At 37.8% G+C, this 13,613-nt stretch overlaps 1 protein-coding gene across 1 annotated transcript in view; it reads right to left on the minus strand.

Annotated features, from left to right (window-relative positions):
* Positions 1-410: 410 nt before the first annotated feature.
* The window catches only part of LOC131803358 (knirps-related protein-like), a 118,783-nt gene continuing 105,580 nt past the window's right edge, over positions 411-13,613 (minus strand). Inside the window, exon 4 of the mRNA XM_059124514.1 lies at positions 411-2,788. Within this exon, the coding sequence (XP_058980497.1) occupies positions 1,016-2,788 (1,773 nt within the window). The 3' untranslated portion in view covers positions 411-1,015. The remainder of the gene's footprint in view (positions 2,789-13,613) is intronic.

Raw genomic sequence — 13,613 nt, forward strand, 5'->3', positions numbered from 1 at the left:
TATATATGGCAGCTATATCTAAATCTGATCCGATTATCACCAATTTCAATAGGGTTCGTCCTTGGGCCAAACAAATATTGTTTGCAAAATCTCATCTAAATCGGATAATAAATCCGACCTAAATTTTGTTCACAAAAATACATCGACGGACAGACTGACATGCATAAATCGACTCAGAAGTAACTATGGGTATATCTCGCTTCCTTCTCCCTGTTTCAAATAAATACACAAAGACATAATACCCTTACACCTATGTCGTGTAGGGCACCATGATTTGGAATTTTGAAAGATTTGATTAAAAGAAATACGGAATTTACGATAATTATAAAAACTCCGAAATTATGTGTTCGAAAACTCTGATTGTGATTTTTTATATTTTTTCTTATCCCTTAAGAAAAAGGGGATCCAATCTAAAATTTCCAATTTATTACCCACTTGAAATTATGTAAAATGTTCTCTTTTAATTCACAGGACTTTTCCAATTTTTCCGGAAAAATTTATTTTATATTTTCCGGTATTTTTTTTTTAAATTATCTTTTTTAATTTCAATTAGTTCAGCTATATTTCATTGATGTGCAAAACTGCCCAAAAACGTACGCTAGTGGCATTGGTTATACTTGTATTCACTTTTCTCTGTTTTCGGTGGCGATTTTTGATGGTGAGTTCTCTGTAAAGATCATACACTCACTCACTCTCTCTCTTTAAGTTTCCTCAAAACTCTCTCTCTAAGTGTGAAAAAATTATATTCCTAGGCCTTGAATAGAGGCAGATCTATATCATCATTTCTCCCTCTCTCTTATCTCACTCTCTCTCTCTCTCTCTTGCACTGTGCAATTTATAATTATTTTTTTAAATTTCTGTGGGTATACTTCCCGATTCCTCCAATTTTTTATTCTACTCTGATAGTTTCCTCTTCAAACCAGATTTATCCCTTTCCCTCCTTTTTTATTCCTTTATTTCTCCCAAAGCTTGAAAGATATAGTGATCTCTTTTACTCATCTCGATCTGCAGTTTCTCAAATTTTCTGTGTCAAATCCAATGCCGCTGTTCCCAATTTAGCAATTTTCCTGGGTATCTCCTCCGGCTCCCCCAATTTGTTACTCTCCTCAGAAAGATTTCTCTTCAAATTCGATTTTTCATGATCTCTTTTTCTAATCAATTCCTCCGAAGTCTTCCACGGATCCAAAACCCTCGCGGTCTTTTCCTTTTCATTTTCTGTTTCAGAGGACGAGGAGGATGAATCACATTTATCATTAGCCCTAATCTGGGCCCCCCTGCCACTACTCTGACTACCCTCACTGACCGTGCTGGTCACCGAGCTCACAGCTTTCATGCTTAAATCGATGGGATTGTCTTGAGAGTTATGTTCGGCATTGGGGTTTTGAGATTTTTCATCATCACATCTGGGATGGGGACCATCATCAACCTCCAAGGGGGAGTGGGGTGGGGTCATTGAAACCACTAAATCTTCATCTTCTTCCTCATTTGCATTATTTTCTTCGCCCACATTTCTAGACCTCTCTCCATCATGGCCATTGGCTTGGGTTTCGTGGGAGCGGTTTTTATTCGGACTCTCCTCCCTCTCTTGTTCCTCCTCCTCATTACTTTGGCGGGAATGATTGTGTTGAGCCCTACCACTCTCCGAATTGGGTGTTACCAGGGCACTAATGGAATGATCATGTTTGCTGAGATTCGGCAATTTGGTGGCTGGTGGAGGGCTATGGGCCTGCTGCTGTTGCTGGGATTTTAGTACCGCATCCAAATAGAATCTCTTGGTTAACTCCTCGGCAGCCTTACTGCCATTGGGTATGTGATTATTGTTCAAGGCATCGGATCGAGGACTATCAGGTTTATCTTCGGACGGGGTTAGTTTGTGATGACTCTCATGCATGGCCAGGGGACTGGTGGTGGGATTGGGAACACCATGAAATCTGGGAGAATTTTGAAATAATTGATGCATTGCTGCGGCGGCAACCTGTTGCTCCGGTGAGGGTTTCAGCAGCCCTGCATGGGCATGTTGATAGAGGGCAGGATGATAGCCGGGGAACAGCAAATGTGATGGAGGTAGAAAACTGGGTGGTGGCATGACAGGCATTGATGACAGGGCGGGAAATGACAAGGGCAAGAAGGGCGGTAGATCTTTCCTCAGGGGATGGGGTGCAGGAACATTGGCATTTGTGGAGGCAGAGGAACCGGAGGCTGATTCGGCGGCAACATGTTTGGCGGATAAGTGCAGCAAACCGGGATTACTGGCCGCCACCCCTCTACCATTTACCTCCCCTGAATTATCCGAGTTATGGGAATCCGGCGAACTAACCGAGGGTGAGGTTACCGGATGTTTGGCATATTCTTCCAGGCTCAACATCATCAATTCTTCTTTGGTACGTGGTGGATAGAGCCCTGGATAGGCTCCGGCATGGCCCAGCATACCTAGGGCTGCAGCCGCGGCAGCTGGTGGTGGTATACCACCCCGGGCCGCCAACAAACCCGGATGATGCCCCGCCGTTTGATGCTGTGCCTGTTGCTGTTGTTGATGCTGATGATTTTGCTGATGCGCCGCCATGGCAGCTGCCGCCTGTTGCTGCTGTTCCTGCAACAGACAATGGATCTTAAACCAATTCGATCGGCGTCCATAACGGGAGCCACTCTTGGACATGCCCACCATCAGACATTTGCGCAGGCGGCAAGCCTTGCAGGCTGTGCGATTCTTTTTGTTGATGATGCATTCGCCGTTGTTTTTGCAATCCGAGATGGAAGACAAATTGTTGTAGGAGCGGCCGAAAAATGACTGAAATGGAAATGGAGAAGACGAGAAAGAGATGAGAATCAAATGGAATGGAATTAAATCGATTTTTAAATAAAAAAAATATTTAAAAAAATACAAAAATTAAAAAAAAAATAGAAAATAACGACGTAAATATTTGGAAGAGGTCAGGGGAGTTCATATAGACGAAATGAAGGTCAGGCAGTTCATAATGACGAGCAAAAGGCAGAGGGTCCATACAAACGGGCTTAAGGCTAGGGAGTCCATAAAAACGAGCTGTAAGAGGCCAAAGAGCCATATGGACGAGCTGGATAGCAGGGTGTCCATATAGACGGGCTGAAGACCAGAAAGCCCTTAAAGCCCAGCTGAAGGCCAGAAAGTCCTTAAAGACCAGCTGAAGGCCAGGGAGTTGAAATAGACGGGTTGAATATCAGAGTGCCCATATAGACGAGTTGCAGGTCAGAGTGCCAATATGGACGAGCAGGAGGCCAGAGAGCCCATATAGATAAACAGAAGGCCAAAGAGTCCATATAGATGTGCTGGATTCCAGTGAGTCTATATAGACGAGCCGAAGGCAATATGGACGAGCGGGACGCCAGGGAGTCCATATAGATGAGTTGAAGGTCAGGGAGTCGATATAAATGTACTAAAGCCCGGGAGAGCTCATATGGACGAGCGGAAGGCCAGAAAGTCCATATAGACGATCTGGAGGCCAGAGAGTCCATGTAGACGAGCTGGGGGCTAGAGAGTCCATATAGACGAGCTGGGGGCCAGAGAGTCCATATATAGACGAGCTGGAGGCCAAAGAGTCCATATAGACGAGCTGGAGGCCAGAGAGCCCATATAGACGAGCTGGAGGCCAGAGAGTCCATATATAGACGAGCTGGAAGCCAGGGAGTCCCTATAGACGAGCTGGTGGCCTGAGAGTCCATATAGACGAGCTGGAGGCCAGGGAGTCCATATAAACGAGCTGGAGGCCAGGGAGTCCATATAGACGAGCTGGAGGCCAGGGAGTCCATATAAACGAGCTGGAGGCCAGGGAGTCCATATACGCGAGCTGGAGGCCAGGGAGTCCATATAGACGAGCTGGAGGCCAGGGAGTCCATATACGCGATCTGGAGGCCAGAGAGTCCATGTAGACGAGCTGGGGGCTAGAGAGTCCATATAGACGAGCTGGGGGCCAGAGAGTCCATATATAGACGAGCTGGAGGCCAGAGAGTCCATATATAGACGAGCTGGAAGCCAGGGAATCCCTATAGACGAGCTGGAGGCCAGGGAGTCCATATAGACGAGCTGGAGGCCAGAGAGTCCATATAGACGAGCTGGAGGCCAGGGAGTCCATATAGACGAGCTGGAGGCCAGGGAGTCCATATAGACGACCTGGCGGCCAGGGAGTCCATATAGGCGAGCTGGAGGCCAGGCAGTCCATATAGACGAGCTGGAGGCCAGGGAGTCCATATAGACGAGCTGGAGGCCAGGAAATCCTTATAAACGAGATGGAGCCAAGGGAGTCCATATAGACGAGCTGGAGGCCAGGGAGTCCATATAAACGAGCTGGAGGCCAGGGAGTCCATATACGCGAGCTGGAGGCCAGGGAGTCCATATAGACGAGCTGGAGGCCAGGGAGTCCATATACGCGATCTGGAGGCCAGAGAGTCCATGTAGACGAGCTGGGGGCTAGAGAGTCCATATAGACGAGCTGGGGGCCAGAGAGTCCATATAGACGAGCTGGAGGCCAAAGAGTCCATATAGACGAGCTGGAGGCCAGAGAATCCATATAGACGAGCCTGGAAGCCAGAGAGTCCATATAGACGAGCCTGGAAGCCAGAGAGTCCATATAAACTAGCCTGGAAGCCAGAGAGTCCATATAAACGAGCCTGGAAGCTAGAGAGTCCATATAGACCAGCTGTAGTCAAGGGAGGCTACATAGACGAGCTAGATGTGGTGAATGCCGAGGAGTACATACACACAAGCTGGTGTTCAGGGGACCCATACGGACCAGCTGAAGGCCAAAAAATCCATTTAGACAAGCCGGATGCCTTGGTTACCTCAGGGTCCGGGAGAATTCAACATGGGAATATTTTTTTTCTTTTTTAAATATTTTTTTTTATAAAAATTTCAATTAAATCAGTTTTGAAAAAAATAATTAAAAACAGAAAAAAACTAAATCACACCGAAATCCTTCCCATCCAACTAGCACCCTTCCTCTCTCTCTTTCCCTCTCTCTTGGCTGTCATTATCAAATCATGTTTGGCCCATTGACTGTTAACGCTAATTTGTAGCCAAGCATTAGTTGCCAGGGCCTGAAGAGCAAAATTTCTACGTAGGTGTTTTTCGGTTTGGTTTTGGATTTCAACGATTTGGGTTTTTTGTAGGTGTAGGTTTGGTTTGGTTTTCGGGTTAGTCTCGCTGCCCGGCTGGCAACATATCCGCTGTGTATATTTTGTTTGGTTTGCCTTTATTTTGAGTCATTAAGATTTATGTTTTGGTCCAAAGTAATTTGCTGCCTTAAAGTGATTAATTTGTCAACAAAATTAAAATTAATTTATATCGTGATTTTAAAGCTGCCATGATATTTATGAGTTCAATTCTGACAAACGAAGGCGACGAAGCATCGACGACGCCAACGACAATGTCCAACAACTTATAATAACATTCAATATTTTGTTGTTTCAGTTTTTTTTTTTGGTTTGTCTTAAATGTCAATTGGAAGGCAAGTACAACTGCCAAAGGTATGGTAATCAATATGTCATTGATATATGGGTGTTATTAACCCATTGGGGGATGTTTGGAAATACTGAAAATTTTCAAATTTTGTTAGAAAAAATAAAAACAATAATAATTACAAAACTCCTCATTTCTTCAATTTCCTCCTCATGTAGTCCATGATTTCAGCCTTAAAGTATACCACAAGTGGACTTGGATTTCTTGCATAAAATTGGCCAGAAGTTGCCCTTGAATTTTTTTCAGGACAAAATAATAGAATTAAATTAAAATTTCCAACTTGATATAGGTTATGAGAACTTGCAATTTCATCCGGAAGGTTGCCATGATTTTTTCTCAAATTCAGCCTAAAAGTCGGGCAGGGCAAACTATATAATACTCTCCACCAATATGCGCATATAGTAGAGCTCCCGTAACAAAAAAAAAAAATCATATTGGGGATTTATGTATAGTTGATCATACCAACTATGAATGTTTTTTGAATGCGTATCACGGCTTTAGAGTCGTCTCAATTTGGGACAATTTTCTGTCACAGCTTGTAGTACCCATTAAGATCACCACATGTGAGATTTGAAACAATTCCAGAGAATAATGTAGCTAAAATCATAATAATATTGGGAGGTACTGTTGTAAGTGGGCTATACGAAGACCTGGACCTGTACAGCCAATATTCTGTCACAAGCTGAAGTATCCATTACGAACTTCAAATACTAAATTCGAAATAGTTCCGGTAAATAATGTCGCTAAAATCATCAAAATACCGAATATCGGGAGGTACCATTATATGGGGGCTATATGAAGACCTGGACCTGTACAGACAATTTTCTGTCATAGGCTGTAGTATTCATTACGAACTTCAAATACCAAAATTGAAACAATTCCGGTAAATAATGTCGCTAAAATCATCAAAATACCGAATATCGGGAGGTACCGATCTATGGGGGCTATACCAAAAGGTAGACCTACATGGCCCATTTTAAATTTCAAAAGTCCTGCAGACCAAGCACACATTTGAGTAAAATTATATAAACCTACTTCAATTCGTTCGGAGGCTAGAGTGATTTCCACAGACTGATACGAAGACCTGGACCTGTACAGCCAATATTCTGTCACAAGCTGTAGTATCCATTACGAACTTCAAATGCTAAATTTGAAATAGCTCCGGTAAATAATGTCGCTAAAATCATCAAAATACCGAATATAGGGAGGTAAAGTCATATAGGGTGGCTATACCAAAAAGTGGACCTATATGGTCCATTTTCATTTTCAAAAGCCCTGCAGACCAAACATACATTTAAGTAAAATTATATCGACCTACTTCAATTCATTCGGAGGCTAGAGTGATTTTCACAGACTGTCAGACGAACGGACGGACAAAAATCGACATAGAATTTTATGCAGATCATGAGGGGTCTAAAATTTTTTTTCGAGGTATTACGAACGAAATGACATATTAAATATAGGGTTACTATGGTGGAGGGTATAAAATAGATATACATATATGGTGGAGAATAACCTTAAATCGGATGAAGATGTATATCAAAGCTATATAAAAATCTGAACAGATCTCGACAAAATTTGGCACAGGTACTTTTCGAGCTGTATCTGATGTCCGGTTTCAAATATCCTTATTTTTGAGTGCATATTACGAATGTGAGGGACTTAAAACCCCAAATCGGAACCGATTTTCACCAAATTTGAAATACTTGCTTCTGGGCAGAATTCTTTTGGATGTGCCAAAATTCAGTCTTTCTGGGTTGATATTAGCCATTTGATGCACAATGTACCTGAAATCGGTTAAAGATATATATATGGGAGCTATATCCAAATCTGAACCAATCTCAATAAAATTTGGCAGAGGTGTTTTTGAGCTATACCTGATGTCCGGTATCAAATATCCTTGTTTTTGAGTGACTTAAAACTCCAAATCGGAAAAAACATATATATGGGAGATATAGTTATATCTAAACCGATTTTCACCAAATTTGATGAACTTGCTTCCTGGCTAAATTCCTTTGGAAGTGTCAAAATTCAGTCCATTTGGGCTGATATTAGCCATTTGGGGCACAATTAAAGCAAAATCGTTGGAAGATTTATTTGGGAGCCATTTCCAAATGTGAACCTATCTTGATAACAATTACATTGAACAGGTATTTCCGAGCTCTATAAGTTATCTGGTACCAAATATCTTGGTTGTCGAATGCATAGGAATTTAAAACCTCAAATCGGACGAAATAGAGGTATGAGAGCTATAGCGATATGTCTGAACCGATTTTTGCCAAATTTTAAGTACTTAAGTCGGATGTGCCAAAATTCAAGACTTTTGGCCATCTGGATCACAATTCACCCGAAATCGGTTGGAAGTATATATGGGAGCTATATCCAAATTTGACCTGACATCGATAACACTCGACGGAGGTATTTTTGACCTCCAAAATTTATCTGGTACCGAATATTATTCTTGTGGAGTACATATTACGAGACATAAAACCCCAAATCGGATGAAACATATAGCCATATCTAAACGGGTTTTTAAAAAATTTGCAAAAGTTGTTTCTAGACTGAATTCGTTCTGATGTCCCAAAATGCAGGTCATTCGGACTGATATTGGCCATTTGGTACACAATTAAGCCGAAATCGTTTGAAGATTTATATGGGACCTATATTTAAATTTGAAACGATTCTCATCAATTTCAATGGGGTTAGTCCTTTGGGGCAATCAAATATTGTATGGAAAATTTCATCTGAATTTGATAATAAACGCGAGCTGCATTCTCCAGTTCGTTTCTTAAGTCTTTTATTCGCAGGAAAGAGATAACAAGACTATTCATATTTTGTGAGGACATTATCGATGGTCAACATAATTTTCGAAACAAATTAGAGAAAAATCATCTGCAGGTCAATCATACACAGTAGGTGTCTAAAAAAAAATAAATTGTCTATGCACGTCCAGGTCTTTATATATCTGGAGGTACAGATACATGCGGCGTTTTGATGATTTTAAATACATTTTCATCGGATTTTTTTTTAAGTTTCGTATTTGAATATTTTAATGGCCTATGACAAAAGTTGCCTAATTCAGTTTTCGTATAGACATCTACTTTCGGTATTTTTAAGATTTTAAGAGATTTTTTAACGGATTTTATTTTTATGAAAATTTCCAAATTCATTCCAAATGGTGAAGGGTATTCAAAGTTTGGCCTGGCTAAACTTCCTGCTTTTTAACTTGTTTCCTTTCACCAGATAAGGAGTTGCTTACAATTTCCTTCTTCATAGAAGATCGGACTCCAATTTCTGCATAACTAAAGGCTACGCGTAGCCTTTAAAGTTTCTCCAAAACATCGATCTGCTTATATTTTTAGCCTCAATATAGAACAGTTTTTTTTTAAATTTCTTCTCTTTAATTGTTCCAAGGGTTAACTTAAATTATTTCCTTTAAATAGATCAAGGAAATACCCCCCAATATCTGCCTTTTTTATACCCTCCACCATACTATGGAGGGTATATTAAGTTTGTCATTCCGTTTGTAACTCCTCGAAATATACATTTTAGACCCATAAAGTATATATATTCTTGATCAGCATACAATTCGATGTCGATTTATCAATGTCCGTCCGTCTTTCCGTCTCTCCGTCTGTGGAAATCACTCTAGCTTCCGAACGAAATGAAGTAGATTGGTAAAATTTTACTCTAATGTGTATTATGTCTGCAGGATTTTTGGTATTGAAAATGGGCCATGTAGGTCCACGTCTTCCTATAGCCCCCATATAACGGTACCTCCCGATATTCGGTATTTTGATGATTTAAGCGACATTACTTACCGGAATTGTTTCAAATTTGGTATTTAAAGTTCGAAATGAATACTACATCCCAACACAGAAAATGAGCCATGTAGGTCCACGCCTTCCTATTGCCCCCATATATCTGTACCTCCCGATATTCGGTATTTTTATGATTTTAGCGACATTACTTACCAGAATTGTTTCAAAATTGGTATTTAAAGTTCGTAATAGATACTACGGGTGAAGACAGAAAATGGCACATGTAGGTCCACACCTTCGTATAGCCCCCATATATCTGTACCTCCCGATATTCGGTATTTTGATGATTTTAGCGACATTATTTACCGGAATTGCTTCAAAATTGGTATTTAAAGTTCGTAACGGATACTACAGCCTGTGACAGAAAATTGTCTGTGCAGGTCCATGTTTTATAACCCCCATGGTACCTCCTTATATTCGGTATTTTTATGATTTTAGCTACATTATAAACAGATTTTTTTTTTCAAGTTTCGCATTTGAATATTGTAATAGCTTGTGACAAAAGTTGCCTATGCAGGTCCACGTCGTCGTATAGACCCTAATATACGGCTATTTTTAAGTATTTTTAAGATATTAACAGAATTTTTAACGGATTTTATTTTTTTGAAAATTGTTAAAATTTTACCAAATGGTGGAGGGTATTCAACGTTCGGCCCGGCCGGCTTTTTTACTTGTTTATATTTCATTCTCAATTCTCAAAATAGGCTATGAATTTCTTCCTTGTCAGCCTCAAAATATGCAACAATTTGCATTCTAGAAATAAACAATGATTTGTTAGTTATTATCAGGATATCTTGCCACATTTCAATGCATTAATTTAATTACTAAAAATTTTCGCCACAAATTGCCATAATTTTGTTTAAATATATATATATATATATATATATATATATATATATATATATATATATATATATATAACACATAGACAAAACATCTAATAATAAAGTTAATCCGCCAAAAATTACCATGAAATTTAATGGCCAGACGAAAATTAACACCATAATCAAAATAATTTATTGATCCACAGCGAATTTGTGTATTTCGTAGATAATCTGAATTGCTAAATCTGATTAAATTGGATTCGAACAAAACAACAGCTAAAAAAAAAATTCCCCCTCATATGCCATTATGTCACGGCATACACTTGGCATCCAATAAATTTTCTTGGTAATTTGGAAGTGAAACAAAGGCAAGCAGCTACTCAGCTACAGATACCGTTTTTTTCGGAGTTTTATTTAAAATCTTAATTAAAATCATATTTTATATTTTGTTTTAGATTTTTGGTGTGGACGGTGTTAAATTTATGGCAAACCACACAAAACATTTTAATTTTTTTTTGTTTCAAAACAGAACTCGATACTCGCATTTCGAAATGAAAATGTAGCAAGGGAACAAAAAAAAGTAGCAAATTAAGACACAACATTTTTGTGCAAAATAAAACAAAATTTATTTATTTATGTCAACTGTATATTTTTCTTCTGTTGTCTGTGGCCAGTTTCAGTTTCAGAGAGAAAAAATTAAAATAACAAAAACCAGAATTTTTGTATTGAGTGTGTACTAAAATTGATTTATGGCGGCCGTTGTATTAGCTCCAGTTTCTATTAAGGCATTTTTATAACAGTTCTGTGTATAATAAAACAGATGCTGATGATGTGATTAGCGGGAGCTTCTAACGGTTATTTGTTTATATCAAAATGAATATTAATTTTTTTTTGGAATTTTTAATATTAGCCACGGAAGTCAAATGCAATTATAATTTAAAAAATAATTGGTATGGAAGAGTAAATATTAATGAAAAAATTAGATAATGTATTAAAAGTTTTTTTATTTAAAAAATTATTTTTAAATTAATAATAATTAAATTATTTTATATTTCAAAATGTGGAATCATTTTTTCTGCGCCTTCTTAAAAATATGTTTCTTGAACAAATTACTTTTAACTAAAATTACAAGCAATTTACGAATATAATTTTAGGTTTAAAATATATAACGAAACATTGCATAATTTGAGGTTGAAATGGTGAAAAATATCGTACCCCATATCAAGTTGGGAGTTCCGGTTAGACACTGTTCTATTAGCCTAAAAAAAATCGAGGACAGCATCTGGTCTATTTTATTTTTTTTTACAATTTTATTGCTACAGAATTTGGCATATTTTGAGGCTGAAATTAAGACAAAATCGTGGCCATGTTGTAACTGAAATTGAAAGTTCTCGTACCCCATATCAAGGTGAAAATTTTAAGATGAGACATTGTTTTATTATCCTGACATATCGAGGCCAGCATCTGGTCAATATTATTTTTTTATAATTTTAAGGTTAACACATGTGACGAAACATTGCATATTTTGAGGCTGAAATTGAGACAAGATCGTGGCAAAGTTGTAGCTTAAATTGAAATTTCTCGTACCCTCTATCAAGTTGAAAATTTAGATTAGACACTATTGTACCATCCTGAAAAAATCGAGGACAGAGTCTGGTCAATTTTATTTTTTTAAAAATTTAACCCTAAAATGTTTAAAAAATATATAATATTTGCATATTTTGAGGCTAAAGTTGAGAAAAAATCGTGGCCATGCTGTGGCTGAGATTGAAAGTTTTTGTATCAAGTTGGAAATTCAGGTGCTATATAATCCTAAAACAATGGAGGACAGCAATTTAATGGAATAAACTCAAGGCATTTTATGGTGCATACTTTGAGGCTGATAAGAGAACTATTTTGATGACAGAACTGAAGGCTACCTATTTTGGGGAGGAAATCTAAATCATTTTCGGGACCTACTTCATGACGAAATTTAAAGTAAATCATCGCATATTTTTAGGCAATATTAAAAGTAACTTGTGGTCTAGTTTTAGGCAATTCAAAGTCCATTTTGACAAAATTTGAAAATAAATCATGGTATACTTTTGGGACAATATTAAAGGCAACTTGTGATCTTGTTTTAGGCAATTCGTTGTCTAATTTTAGGCAAAAATTATAGGTAGTTGGTAGTCTAATTTTAGGATATAATTGCAGGATACTCGAGTTGTCTCAAAAAAAAAAAAAGAGATTTCGTTTTTTTTTTTTTTTTTTTTTTTTTTTTTTTTTTTTTTTTTGGAAAGCTGGCCTTGTTCCATTTCTAGTCATTTGTAAACTATAAGGCAATAGATAACCAGGAGGCTTATATGTAAACAACTTGTGGTTTATTTTCAGGATAAATTTCGTCGTATATCATTGGCAGAAATCAGGAGAAATTTGTTATCTAGGTTTAGGCCAAAAAATTATAGGCAACTAGTGTTTCTATTTTAGGCTAAAACTGGAGGCCTCTCGGGAAATATTTTAGAGTAAAATTAAAGGCAGCTCGTGTATTATATTTGGCCTAAAATTAGAAAAAATCTTTGCCTGTTTTCAGGCTAAAATTGTGGTTTATTTTAGCCTGAGCATGAATGCAACACAGAAACTTAAAAACGAGATTAGCCCTTTTTGGTGGAGGGAAATGATGACAATTCCAGGCGTATTTTAAGTACGAATTTACAGTAATTTTTTAAATTTTTTGTCGGTCTTTTGAAGGAATTGTTTAGAGACAACAAGTTATGTGTTTTGAAAAAAAAAAAAAAATGCTGTGCTCAAATTTTGAAGGTAAAAATTGGGATAATTCCAAAAAAAAAAAAAAAATTAAAGGCAACGAAGCTATGCATTCTGTATTTTTGAGGGTTGAAATTGGTGCAATTCCAAGTCTATTTTGAAGGAGAAAAAATTGACAACTCTCGGCCTAATTCGAAAAATTGAAAAAGCAAGGTCTGTTAAAAAGGAAGAAATTGAAGGCAGCTTGTGATTTATTTGTCAAAGCATTTTGTGCCATTTTTTTAAAGTGGAAATTATAAGAGGAATTTTTGGGTCATGCTCAGGACGAAAGAATAGATAACTCTGAGTTTGTTAGGAAGAGCCATGTAATGTTTTTTTTTTTTTTTTTTTTTTTTTGAAAAAGGAACTTGAGTCAATTCATGGCCTACTTTGAGGAGTAAAGGGATATTAACTCATACCCCTGAGTTAAATAAAGAATCTATTACCCTAATTTGAGATGGAAATTGAAGAAAATTCGGGGATAATTTGGAGGAGAAAATGACCTATTTTGAGGAATACATTTAGGGAAATTCGTGGCCAACTTGAATGATATAATTTTTACACATGGGAGCTACATCCAACCCTTAACCAATTTCAATAAAATTTGACACATAAATTTCGAGACCAAATTCCGTCAAATTCCAAATTTCATTGGAATCGGACATATGTATATATCATGTTTGGGGCATCAAATACAAA

The sequence above is a fragment of the Musca domestica genome, unplaced genomic scaffold (assembly GCF_030504385.1).
Source record: "Musca domestica strain aabys unplaced genomic scaffold, Musca_domestica.polishedcontigs.V.1.1 293, whole genome shotgun sequence".
NCBI classification, from domain to species: Eukaryota; Metazoa; Arthropoda; class Insecta; order Diptera; family Muscidae; genus Musca; species Musca domestica.